We start from the raw sequence: 13,456 nt of genomic DNA, 5'->3' as shown, positions 1-13,456 counted from the left end.
ATGCTTTTCTCACAAGTTTTTCTAGGTTTTTGTATGGAATGGCTGCCACATCTTACTCATGTTAGTTACAGAACCAAAGATCCTCTTTGCAGACAAGGAAGAAAGATCCGGCTGCCCGTTCTCGTGAAGTTTGTACTTAGACATTCAGCCCCTGTGAAGGATTTATCCTCCTTCCTGGGAGAGGAATTTAGAATCCAGTTTTTAGGGTTGCACTCTGTGGTCCAGAAGTAGAAATCAAAACCCCAAAGGCCATGAATAAAGATGTGCCTTATTATAAGAGAGCTGTGATATGCCCTGGGAGAGAAGGCTCAACAATATTTCAGATACGTCATATGTGCAGGTGGATAACAAAGGAAAGAAATTCTCCCAGATTTGGGGTCTCTTGGGGAAGGAAAGGAACTCTCACAATGAAAAGGGATATTTTGTTTTTTTCCATAGCAGCAGCTTGGCTCCAATAGGAAAGACTTCCCAGTACTGAAAGGTCTGCCTGGCACTGGCCAATTTCCTTTGATACAGGTCCCTGCCTCCTCTGTCCCTTATCCTTCTTTGCATGACTGGGTGTCAGCATGAGGGCAGACACCTTCTGTTCTCTAGGTAATCATCTAGAATTTCTGTCTTCACAATGCAGGTATGGAGACACCCCATCGTGGAAAACCAAGATCTTCCCCTCTTGTCATTACAGCCTGGGTCATCTTTTACTTGCACATTCATAGACCTAAATCTAGGGATTAGAATGGAGGTGGCTGGTGGAAAATCCTTGGATAACACCAGACCCTAAACAGAATTTCACTTTCCCAGTGGTATTTTACTCCTGACAGCACTAGTCTGTGTGCAAGCTATTCTACCTCTAATATTGCTGTTGCTGAGTGTTCTGCAGCTGTGTTGAAGTTGTTCATTTATGTGGTTTGGGCCAGTTTCTGAGAACTAGAAAGCAGAAGAATCCATCAGTGTTAGATCTGAACAAAGAAAATTATGATCTTTTTGGACTTGTCCTCTACAGTGCCAGTATAGATATAAAAACACCTGAAACTAATATAATATTCTGTGCCAACCATACTTTAACAAAACAGGTCCAGAGCCATGGAAGCATGGGACAGACTGACAGATCTCAAAGGGAAGGAGGTGGGAGGGAGGTGGGAAGAGATTAACCTAAGAATTTATATGCATAGCCCACGGACATAGATAATAGCACCCGAAGACCTGGGGTAGGGTGGGAGCCTGGTGGAGGGAGAAGAGGGGGGAAAATAGGGGGTATCTCTAATACTCTCAACAATAAAAATAAATTTTTAAAAATTAAAGAAAAACCCACAGTATAGAAACGATATAGATGCAGAGTAGATACCGAGAGCCGTAATTCTCAGGGAAGGGGAATGGGGGTGGGGAGAATTCCCCAAACTCTTTGGCTATAATATCCATTCCTTGGAGTTTTGTCTAATCAGTTTTCTTTATGTGTTATTTCTGTGGTTGGTTTTTTTTGTTGTCTGTTTTTTGCTTTTTTGGTTAATCCTCACTTAAGGATTTTTTCCCCCCATTGATTTTTAGAGAGAGTGGAATGGAGGAAGGGAGGGATGGGTGGGGCAGGGGGGGATAGAAGCATGGATTTGAGAGAAATACATCGATTGGTTGCCTCCTGCATGTGTCCTGACCCAGGCTGGGGAACGAACCTGCAACCCAGGTACATGCCCTTGACTAGGAATTGAATCAGACACCCTTCCATGCATGGGCCAATGCTCTAACCACTGAGCAACACTGGCCAGGGCTCTGTGGTTGGTTTTTGTATTTCTAGGGGTTTTATAATATCATTCAAGGACATCTAAAAACAAAACATTTGCTTCATTTTAGATGAGCTTTTTACACATCTCAAAAAAAACAAGGGTATGTTTGGTCATCCTGGTAGTATTTGGAAATGTATATTTTGTTTGACATTATTTGAAATAGATTTTTGCTCCTTGAAATAAGTGTAGAAATGCTTCCATATGTTTGAAGTTGGTCTGTCATTTTGCTAAGAGGAAAAAAGAAAAGATACAGTTTATAGCAATATTCATATGAACACATATAATGATGTTTTCTCAAATTTAGCAAAAACCTCTTTTCTACTGCTTCAATATACTACTAAAATTAAGATGACAATATCATTTGTTTAAAAATATTAAGTTGTGATTGAAGTATTTTTAAAAATATAATGAAACTAAGCTACATTTTACTGTTTTGATTTCTTATACAAAATAAGATATTAGATGAGGATCTGACTTTAATTTTTTTTCCAAATAGCCACAAATCCATATTAAAAAATGCTTTGGCTTTTTCATGTACTAAACTTTTTTCTTGCAATAAATTTTTATGTATAATTTTTTAAAAAATTGTTTTCTGCTCCATAGATTTCCTTAATAATTCCTGAGCTAGGAATGTTTTAATCATTGCAGCTTTTATGGCATATTTTAATAAATGGTACATCAAATAAATGTCCCTTCATTATTCCAATTTTTCAGAATTTTCTTGGCTTCTTCAGATGAATGTTAGAATGATTTTATAAAGTTTCAAAAATATCTGCTGGGATTTTTTATTAGAATTTTATTAAACCCATAAATTAGTTTAAGAAAAATAATTGATTTTCCTGTCCAGGATCATGGTAGGTCTTTTCCTATATTCAATTTTAAAATATTGCTCTGTAAATTATATAATATCTTATATATGGGTCCATTAAATTTTAATTATTGATATTATAGATTTTCTTTGAGGGGTGTGGGTCAGGGGTGTAGGGTGAAAACATTAGCATTACTTTAAATGTTCCTAACTCTAGTTTCCCCATTCTTTTTATAATGCTACATTTGATAATGGAAGGGTATTTAAGGACTTACCAACCTGTAGCAGAACAAACTATCCAATGCATATGAAGATCTTCAGATTATAGTACCATGAAGAACCATTTCCCAACTTCTAAAATGCCAAGTTAGATGTATTCTTAATTGCCTACCCAGAGTCTTTTAGCCAAACAAGGCATTGATGATTATTTTTTCCTCCTAATTTTCTGTGAATGCATAACTTGCCATCAATAACTATTTACTTCAAGTTATCTGAGACATAATCAGGATGATTGGAATACGTTCACCAACATCAGCCTCAAAAGTCTGTTCCTGGGTTGCCCACATGGACAACGGCATTACTGAAATTAAACCTTAAGTGTTCCCCTGGCCAGTGTGGCTCAGAGATTGAGCATCGACCTATGATCCAGATCTCCGTTCAGTTCCGGTCAGGGCACATGCCAGGGTTGCAGGCTCGATCCCCAGTAGGGGGCATGCAGGAGGCAGCCAATCAATGACTCTCTCATCATTGATGTTTCTATCTCTCTCTCTCCCTCTCCCTTCCTCTCTCTGAAATCAATAAAGACATATTAAAAAAAAAAAAAGGTACTAAAAATGTAATGCTTTAAACAACAACAACAAACAAACTTAAGGTTTCAGTTGCCAAAGGGGAGAAGGGTTGGGGGACTGGGTGAAAAAGGTGAGTATTAAGAAGTACAAATTAGTAGTTACAAAATAGTCACAAGGATGTAAAGTACAACATAGGGAATATAGTCAGTAATAACGTAATACTGTATATGGTTCCAGGTAGGTACTGGAAATATCAGGGGAACACTTTATAAAGTATATGATTGTCTAATTACTATACTGTACACCTGAAACTAATATAAAATCATATTGAGGCCCTGGCTGGGTAGCTCAGTTGGTTAGAGCATCGTCCTGATACACCAAGGTCCCAGGTTCAATCCTTGGTCAGGGCACATAACAAGAATCAATCAATGAATGCATAAATGAGTGAAACAAGGAATACATCTCTCTCTCTCCCCTCCACCCTAAAATTAATTTAAAAAATTATATTGAATATAAACTGTAATTGAAAATTTTTTTAAAAAAGTTTTAAACTTCAGGGTCCTCTCTCTCCCCCACTTAAACACACCTGCGGTGTCCTCTTGAGTGCTCCAACAGTATTTCTCAGTTGTGACTTCATTTTCACATTTCAAAGTCTCCCAACTTGTATACTCATCTCCTGCCAGTTAGTCCACACCAGTACCTTTCACCTTTACCAAAGTCAGAGTGAGCTTCCTAAAACTCATAAAGCTGATACTGACACTCCCTCTCGTTTAAACACGGGATAAATACAACAAATACACATGAAGGATGAGCTAGCTATATTTTATAATTAGTATGTTGAGTGCTAGTGAGACAAAGATAAATAGGACATGGACTTGTATACCTAGTTGTTACAGAATAAAGGCCAGGCATGTTAGCATCACAGGCTGGTCTGACCTCCGCCCACTCCCTTACCTGTCCCCTGACATCAAGCCACACTGGACTCCTGAGAACACATTCACTTTGCTCAAGCTGTTCCTATGCCTCCGCTGCTCTTCATGGCAAAATCCTACTCTTCTTTCAATGCCAGGTGCAATGTCATGTGCAATGTGGAGCCTCTCTCAGTGCTTACCCTTCTGCTAACACCATAGAAGTAGAGCTAACTGCTCCCTTTCCTGCTCTCCCACAGCAGTTAGTTTGTACCAGTAGTGAGCACATAGAGACTGATAGCTAATTGTCTCAGTGTCTGTCTTCTTGACTTTATTGCAGTTGTCTTAAAGCAGAGGCCCTGAGTCAGTCACCTTTTGATACCTGCTTTAACGCCTTGTCTTACAAACAGGCACCGAAATGCTCAAGTCTGTGAGAGGAAGCCAGCAAGCAAAGAAGGTACACAGGCCTTTTTGCCTTTTCTGATAAATATGATGGTATTTTCTCATGGCAAAAGTTCAACTTATTTTTTGCATCTAAGAGTTGTAATGTACTTCTTGACCTCATGAAAACAGCTTGGAGGCAGCATAGGATCCTAGAAAGAGGGTAGGGTTCGGAATCAGAGAACCTGGGTTTAGTCCATACAAACTCTGTGAATTTGAGCAAGTCACATAACCTCCATGAGACTCAGCCTCCTCCACTATAAATTAGGAATATCTGCCTACCAGGGTTGTTTTCAGGGTTATGTGAAATTATACACATGAGAAGCTGAAAAAAATTTTACAGTGAGAAAGCACTATAAATGTCAGTGTTATTTTCATTATGGTTATTTTTATATGTAAATGGAGACAGTTTTACATAAAATACTATTTCTGTTTCAGAGATTTTAGAAATTATTTTAGAGGAGTAAAGCTCATGTAAATATACTTTAAGTATTTTATTTCTTTTAAAAAATGATACTTGTATCTAAATACTTCTATAGGTTTTCTAATTTTTAATATATCCTGGGAAGGGGTGCAAAATTTCATCTCTCCCTCTCTATTTTTGGGCCATCCTACTTGTAGGATTATTATCAGGTCTCCCCTGCTTAGAATATGCATTGGCAGGAATAGTATTTTGGATGCTAATCTGTTTTTACTCTCCCTGTGTTTTCTAGTTTTCTCCTCTCTTCAAGCAGGTAGCTGACTGCATGCTCACTGACTCAAAGGCAGCACATGGCAGGGCAGGAAGGAGAACACACGAGCTGTCCTCCACCTCTCTCGCTCCTCCTCCTGCGGCTTCTGTCCTTCCCCTCCTTCTCCCCCTTCTCTCTCCACCCTCTCCCTGTCCCAGTCCCTGTCTCCCTCCTCTCATTCCTCTTCATCTTCTATAAACTTCAGTCTCATGCTAGGCAGCAGTCCTGGTACCCTCTTTCTCCCTCTCTTCTAGTCCTACAGAAACTCTGTCCCTCTGCCATCGTGGCAAAGCAGAACTTCTGTTTGGTCAGCGCACAGCAACCCCTTTGCCCATGTGTACGCCTGGCAAGATGATGCTGGGGTAGGGCAGGGATAGGGCTTCCTGACAAAACACCATCTCCCTTCCTAGTGGAAGAGTTCTTTAATTATGAAGTGCTGATTGGGGATTGTTTCCATCTGAAAAAAAGTTCTCCTTCAGGGTCTCAGGGTTGAAAGGAGTGTCTTAAAGAACTGAGATTGTCCCTTTTGATTTCCTGTGTCTGGGTGGTAATTCTCTCAACAATAGCCATGTCAGCACATGTCCTCAGAATCTGTGAGGACTCAGATGCTTTCTCCCGGTCCTTCGGTTCTGGTGGAACCTCCAATAGCACAGGAGGAAGGGAATTGCAAGTAATACTTTGCTCTGTGCCTTGCAGGGAAACAGGTCTGGTTTCCTTTTTGAGCTGAGCACGCTTGTCATGACACTCCCTTCTCTACTTAGCTGCTCCAGAAATGGTTAGATTTCTGTATGTGGTGCTCAGGTTTCTGCATTCAAACAGCTGTAACAGCCCATCATTGGGGTGTATTCAATAGCGCTTTATACTTGTATAAGTAAATTGCGTTCTCCTATGCTCTCTTCAAAAGGAGAGGTGTAAGGTTTTTTAGAGGCGTCTGTTGTGTTGTCATCCTTGGTAAATGTTTGTTTTCTAGCAGATCTCAGAGTTCTTAGAGAATACAAAATAGTAAGTTGTTTTTTTTTTTATCTTTATTGTTGAAAGTATTACAGGTGTCCCATTCCCCCCCCAATTGACCCCCTCCACCTTGCTCCCACCCCTTCCCCAGGCCTTCACCCCGTCATTGTCTGTGTCCATGGGTTATGCATATATGCATATAACTTCTTTGGTTAATCTTTTCCTACCCTCCACCCCCCTTCCCTCTTCCCTCTGAAATATGATAATCTGTTACCTGTGTCAGTGTCTCTGGATCTATTTAGTTCATCAGATTCTTTTGTTCATTAGCTTCTTGTTAAAGAAGACCCTTCAACATTTCCTGTAGTGCTGGTCTGGTGGTGATGAACTCCTTTAGCTTTTCCTTGTCTGAGAAGCTCTTTATCTGACCTTCAATTCTAAATGATAGCTTTGCTGGGTAGAGTAATCTTGATTGTAATTCCATGTTTTTCATCACTTTGAATATTCCTTGCCACTCCCTTCTGGCCTGCAAAGTTTCTGTTGAGGAATTAGCTGACAGTCATATGGGTGCTCCCTTGTATGTAATTAATTGCTTTTCTCTTGCTGCTTTTAAGATTCTCTCTTTGTAGTTAACCTTTGGCATTTTAATTATAATGTGTCTTGCTGTGAGCTTCTTTGGGTTCCTCTTGTTTGGGACCCTCTGTGCTTCCTGGACTTGTAGGCCTATTTCTTTCCCCAGGTAGGGGAAGTTTTCTGTAATTATTTTTTCAAATAGGTTTTCAATTTCTTGCTCTCTTTCCTCTCCTTCTGGCACCCCAATAATACGAATGTTGGGCCTCTTGAAGTTGTTCCAGAGGCTCCTTATGCTATCTTCATATTTATGGATTCTTTTTTCTTTTTGCTCTTCTGGTTGGGTGTTTTTTGTTTCTTCATTTTCCAAATGGCTGATTTGATTCTCAGCGTCCTCTACTCTACTGCTGATTCCCTGTAAATTATTCTTCATTTCAGTTTGTGTAGCCTTCATTTCAAATTGGTACTTTATTTTCTCAATTATTTTTGTCATACTCTTACTAATATCCTTGAGCATTCTTATAACCATTACTCTGAACTCTGTATCTGTTAGTTTGCTTGGATCTATTTTATTTAGTTCCTTTTCTAGAGATTTCTTCTGTTCTTTCCTTTGTGACATGTTTCTTTGCCTCCACATTTTGACTGCTCCCTGGTGTTTGTTTCTATGTATTAGGTAGAGCTGCTATGTCTCCTGGAATTTGTAGAGTGGCTTTGTGTAGTAAGTATCCTGTAGGGTCCAGTGGCTCAGCCTCCCCAGTCACCTGAGCTGGGCCTTCTAGGTGCTCCCCTGTGTGGGCTGTGTACACTGTCCTGTTGTAGTTGAGCCTTGGTTGCTGTTGGCATCACTGGGAGGAATTGACCCCCAGACAAATCAGCTGTGAGGACCAGCTGCAACTATGGCCAGAGAGCTGCTGTGCTGGAGACACCCCTATGGAGCAGGATTTACTTCAGTGGAGCTTTGGTGTTCACCAAGTGTGCCCCTTGAGTGTGTCACTTGTAGATGTGGTAGGGTTATAATCCAGCGTGGTTGAGTCTGACCACCAGGTGCACTGTCTCTGGGGCCTCCTGGGAGGTGCAGAGTCAGACTGTGCCAGTGCCTTGCCCAGGGCCACCCAGCATGAGCTACACAGCAATCTGTAGATGGCTGCTACTTGTGCTGGGCTTGGAGGTGCCCAGGAGGGGCCAAGCAATGAGCCAATGCAGCTGCCACTAGTGCCAGGCCTAGGGCCACTTATCGAGCCATATGGGGCACTCTGCTGCTTGTTTGAGAGATTTTAGGAAAGTCCTAAGCATGAGGCTCGAGAGGCCATTTGCATAGAAAAGCCACTGGAAATGGCTTGGATGAGCCTACAAGTAGGGAGGGGCGGGGCCTCCAGGAATCACGGGGCGGGGCCAAAGGTGTGAGTTGAGTGCTTGCGATTCAAATATGCCACCTGCCTGCCGGCTGTGTGGGGGGAGGACTCACCAAAGGAGAAATGGCCTCTGCCAGCTCTTCTGCCTGGGTGAAAGCTGCCCCTCCACCTCTCGCCCAGATTTCAGGCAAGTTAGTTTCCCCCCCCTCCCAGTGTCCCAGGTTCCTTTCCAGCTGCTGCTCGGCGCTGGGCTCAGAGGGAGCGCATCTGAGTGAGTCCGTGCGTGGGCCCTTTAAGAGGAGCTGCTAGGGCTCCCGCACCCTCTGGGACCCTCAGCCACAGTCCCTGCTGGTTTCACAGCCCGGAGTTGTGGGGACGTCTCTTCCTGGCCCTGGAGCCCTGGGCTGGGGGCCTGCTGTGGGGCTGGGACCCCTCGCTCCTCCCGGAAACCCCCACCGCCGAGATTCCCCCCCTGGGTTTCAACTGCGGTACTGGTTGCGGGCCCTCCGCCCCGTCTCTGCGATTCAGCCCCGATCCGCCCGCGTCTCTGCCCTTCCTACCGCTCTCGATGCTCCTTCAGTTCCCTGGTTGTGGGCTTCTGTTCAGCCAGATTTCAGGAGGCTCTGAGTGATGGTGGTTCTGTATTTTAGTTGTAATTTTGATGTGGCTGCGGGAGGCGGCAGGTGCAGCTGTTACCTACGCCGCCATCTTGTTTCAACGGCTGAGTTTTGATCATAGGGAAAGCAGTGTGGGAGCTATTAGGCATGGGCTTGAAAAGACAGAGATGGATAGAATATCCTATTGGATCTTGAGTTCCAGATGGTGGTGGATGTGTGGAAAGCTGAAAGTATAATTACCTTTACCTCCTGTACAGTTTAACTTCAATCCCTGTTGGATAGGCCATGTTTGTGGCTGTGGACCCTCTCAGGAAGCACAGCTGCCCAGGCATTGGCCTGATCTATGTATGTCTCAGCTTATTTCATTTTGACCTGTGGATATGGTTTACTTCAGGTTGCAATATCTTCTTTTTCTTTCTTACAGATTCATGAAGGTGGCAGGGAGCACAGTGGATGCAGTTACCTGGCAACAGTAGGTATTCACCATTTTTGCTCTTATTATCAGCTGCTGTGAAATGAAAGATATTAGTTGTCATGAAGTTTATAGGTGACATTTAATAAGCTATTCTTCATCCTTCAAGAGAAATAGTTAAAACTAACTCCAAAGCTGTTCTTATGACACATACTATCTCATAGTAATACAATTAAAAAAAAAAACACCCACAACTGCAATACTAACACTTTTGGGAAAGCTCAACTATTATGACCTCTTTTAAATCAGTCTGTCATCGGTGCGCAGGTAATGGAAATCTGAACATGCCAGCGTTTCCCCATAAGCTTTTCCTTAGGAATAAATTTCCTTAAGAGAGGAAATATTGTTAATTACTCAATATATTGTGTGAAAATAGAAACACTTCATTACATTAATGGCAGTGGTCTTAATTAGTGCCAAGAGATTCACTAACATGAAGCAAGTAAAACAAAAAGAATCTGAAGGGAACAAAGCAGCTTCAAGAGAGAACACCCCCCACCCCAACTCTCCAAGAAGACGCTTATAGTGGCAAAGATGCGTTACCCTAAACTTTGCCTTGTAAAGATGATTATCTGATATATAAAGGGGAATTAAGGTTGCGGATGGAATTACGGTTGCTGACCCAGAGTAGGGAAGTTATCCTGGCTTTTCCAGACGAACCCAAATCATAAGAGTAGTCATAAGAGTGGAAGAGTGAGGAAGAAACAAGGAGGAACAGGGAGAGTTAACAACAAGGAGGAGGCCACAGTGATGTGATGTGAGAAAGAATAGATTTTAAAGTTAAAATACTGACTGCCTCTGGGTGTAGGGGGTAGGGATATGGACTGAGAGGGAAAGGTGCATGAGGAAATTTTCGAGAGTGATTATAATGTAATCTATATTTTGAGAGGGATTTGGGTTACACAGGAGTATGCATTTGTCAAAATTCATCAAATGATATGCTTAATATTAGTGCATATCATTGTATGTAAAACTTAAGAAAAATAGCCATGAACACATACTGAGCTCTAGTTAATGGTATGCCTAATGAAGTATTTAGGATGAAGTATCCAAAGTCTGCAGCTTGCTTTGAAATGTCTCGTCAAATAAAATAGATCAGTGAATGGTCAGAGGGATAGATAGATTGAAAAATGTGTTATAGAGGACATATAGCATGGTTTTCACTACATAATTCTTTCAATTGTGTCTGAAATTTTTCATAATAAAATGTTAGGGAACAGGCCTGAATTGTTACACCTAAATAAATAATTTATTTATTATGAAATAATATGTTGCTGTGAAAATATTTATGAAAAACATAATAGATGGGAAAATGCTTTTGTCAAGTGAATAAAGTAAAATAAAATATACAAGTCATACCTCAATAATATAAAATGCACATAAACTCGAAGAAATAGGTTCATAGTGTTAATATTTAAGTATATGGAAAATGGAGAATCTTTTATTCTCATTTTTACTTTTTTGTAGTTTCCAATTTTTCTGCAATAAGCATGTAGTGCATATTTCTTTATAATAGAAACTATTAGTACCCACCTCCACCCTTCCCACCTCCAATCCCCCCTCTCTAGAAGCAGTCATCACAGTTTTAGCCACTTCTGATACATGTTTGCATATTTCTAAATAACAATCTGATGCTGTTGTTTCTTGGTATTTTCTCCAATTCAAATATTATCTATTAAGTTCTTTCTATGGAAGAAGCTAATTTAGCTCTCTTGCCTACCTAACTCCTCACACACTGAAACATCCTTACCTTTGCCCATCCTCCAATATTTTCTAACGTATTGGTGAGATCAGAATTCAGTGCTTACATTTATATTACTAATAAATATGACTCACAGCAGAGAATGTGGCATGCTATGATTACATTTTCTTTCCTTCACAACTTTTTGCCTTCCCTGGAGTAAATAACTGTCTTTCTCATTTGCCTAGTTTCCTAACTCTGTACCAAAGGGGTAAATCTCTCTCTGTGCAAACACCCCAGGTAGCCATCAGTTTCTTCTTGTCCTTGGAGATAGACTGCGGGAGCAGGCCCTCCTCTGGTCCCATCTGGACTGGTTGACCTCTGTGCTTCCTGCACAGCTGTTGTCCTGGGATCTCCCTTCACCATCATCTGGGGATTCCTTTGACTTTCTTATTTGTTGGATCCATGCCTTTTTTTGAGGTTTACTCCCTCAATTTGGTAGAACTTTTTTCTTTCTAGGAAATTCCTGAAAAAAGATAAATGAGAGGTAAACATGTTGAGACCTTATATTAGAGTGTGATTTATATTTTGGATGCATAAAGATTTCCCTCAGATTTTGATGCTTTAGCTCCATTTTGTTCTAGCTTTCCTATTGAGAAATCCAGTGCCTTTTAAATTTTTAATTCTTTTATTTGCCCTGATTTTTCCTATCTTGATACTTTTAAGATCTTCTTGTCCCAAGCAATCCTTTATGTGGTTCTCTTTATTCTGCTCAGTGGGTATAGACCCTGCCAATGTGAAATTCTTACCCTTCAATTTAGAAAAATTTTTCTGAATATTTTTTCTTGTATAATTTTCTTTTTATTTTATGTGCTGTTTCTTTCTGAAACTGCTGCTAGTCAGATATCAGAACAATTCCCCAAACAGTACTCTAATTTTTATATATTTTTCTCTCGTTTTTTCTTCCGCTTTCTGATAAATCTCCTTAATCATCTAAATATTCTATTGACATTTTCATTTCTGTTATTATATTTCTAATTTCTAAAAGCCCTTTTTATTCCTCAAAATTTTCTTTTTTATGGCTTCTTTTCTTGTTTTTCTGAGGATATAAATTTTAGTTGTTTATTTAGTTTCTTTTGTTCTTTTCTCGCTGCTCCTTCCTTCCCTCTGTGTTCCCTCTCTCTCCCCCCCCCTCCAGTAGTTTTCTTAGTTTCTGAATTAAAATTTTTGTCCTTTATGTCTTTCCTTCCTTCCCCATTCCTTTATTTTAGTTTCTGTCTTTCACATTAAAGATTTTCCTAAATGTCCAGTGATCCTTGGATCTCCACTAATGTTTAAGAGAGAGGCATGAAAGCTGATTGGACTGTTTTGTTCATGGACATTTCCTAACTTGTGGGGGTTTATGTAGGGTGACCTGGCTGAGTTATTACCTTATGGGTCTCCTAATTGTCTGTATCTGTTGCTCAACTGAAGATATGTGGATTCTCATGTCATCTTCTATATTCTGTGGCAGTATGTTGTTTTGGTTTAAGAATATGAAGAAAATTTGCCCTCATGGAGGTGTATAGCTAGATCTATAGCTAGAGGAGTATTTGAATTGCCTTTTTCAGATTTTCGTGGCTGTTCTCAGATACTACACTGAAATTCCACAAGAGATAGTCCTAAAGATTTGTTGCAATGTGGAATATGAAGCCATTTCAATGGGCTTTTCATACTCTGATGCATTAAAATCTATTAGTCTTGCATTTTGAATGTATCTTTTACCCATGCATGATTTTGTAGCATCATGCATTGATCATTTGGAAAATACTGTTTTACTGAGTTGTGAGTTAGGCAGATATTCCAAATGTTGACACATTTCATTATAATACATTTTAAAAAGCACATTTATTATCACTGCTGACCTAATTAGAAAACTCTTTAAGTTTGGGGAAGCAGACCAGCTCATGGTAACAGATACAAATATTCTAAAATCATAACTTTCATTTAGCAGTTCAAAATTTATAATCAGCCACAGGTTCTGTCAGTTGTTTCCCTTGAAGTCAGGCTTACTTTGTTCTTTCTTTCTTGAGAAAATGTCTTTTAAAAACCCAAGTCCTAGTAATCACAATTCGTCTATCAGTCATTGTTTCAAGTAAAAATGTTGTTCCATGAAAAAAGTGACCAATTCGGTTTGTAATTCAATCATACAAGTGGAAGACAACCATCATACTTTGCTGTGGAAGGTGAAGTCTTTTATGTATATTTCTAATTTAATCATACAGATTATCTTTAAATGTGTACTTAAGAGTTAAAATTTAATAAAATAACTTTCATTACTTTATTAGGGGAATTATGAAGTAAAACTGACATTTTTGTTTTATTG

The 13,456-nt window shown here is 40.1% G+C and overlaps 1 protein-coding gene across 2 annotated transcripts in view; it reads left to right on the top strand.

Moving 5' to 3' along the window:
• The window catches only part of HPSE2 (heparanase 2 (inactive)), a 403,699-nt gene that overhangs the window by 243,009 nt on the left and 147,234 nt on the right, over positions 1-13,456 (top strand). For both annotated transcript variants that reach the window (XM_016219880.2, XM_087824495.1), the window contains exon 6: positions 9,363-9,410. In XM_016219880.2, the coding sequence (XP_016075366.1) occupies positions 9,363-9,410 (48 nt within the window). The remainder of the gene's footprint in view (positions 1-9,362; positions 9,411-13,456) is intronic.

The sequence above is a fragment of the Miniopterus natalensis genome, chromosome 14, assembly GCF_054644295.1.
Source record: "Miniopterus natalensis isolate mMinNat1 chromosome 14, mMinNat1.hap1, whole genome shotgun sequence".
Taxonomy (NCBI): Eukaryota; Metazoa; Chordata; class Mammalia; order Chiroptera; family Miniopteridae; genus Miniopterus; species Miniopterus natalensis.
The sequence above is the reverse complement of the archived record's forward strand: the minus strand, read 5'-3'. Positions and strand labels throughout refer to the sequence as shown.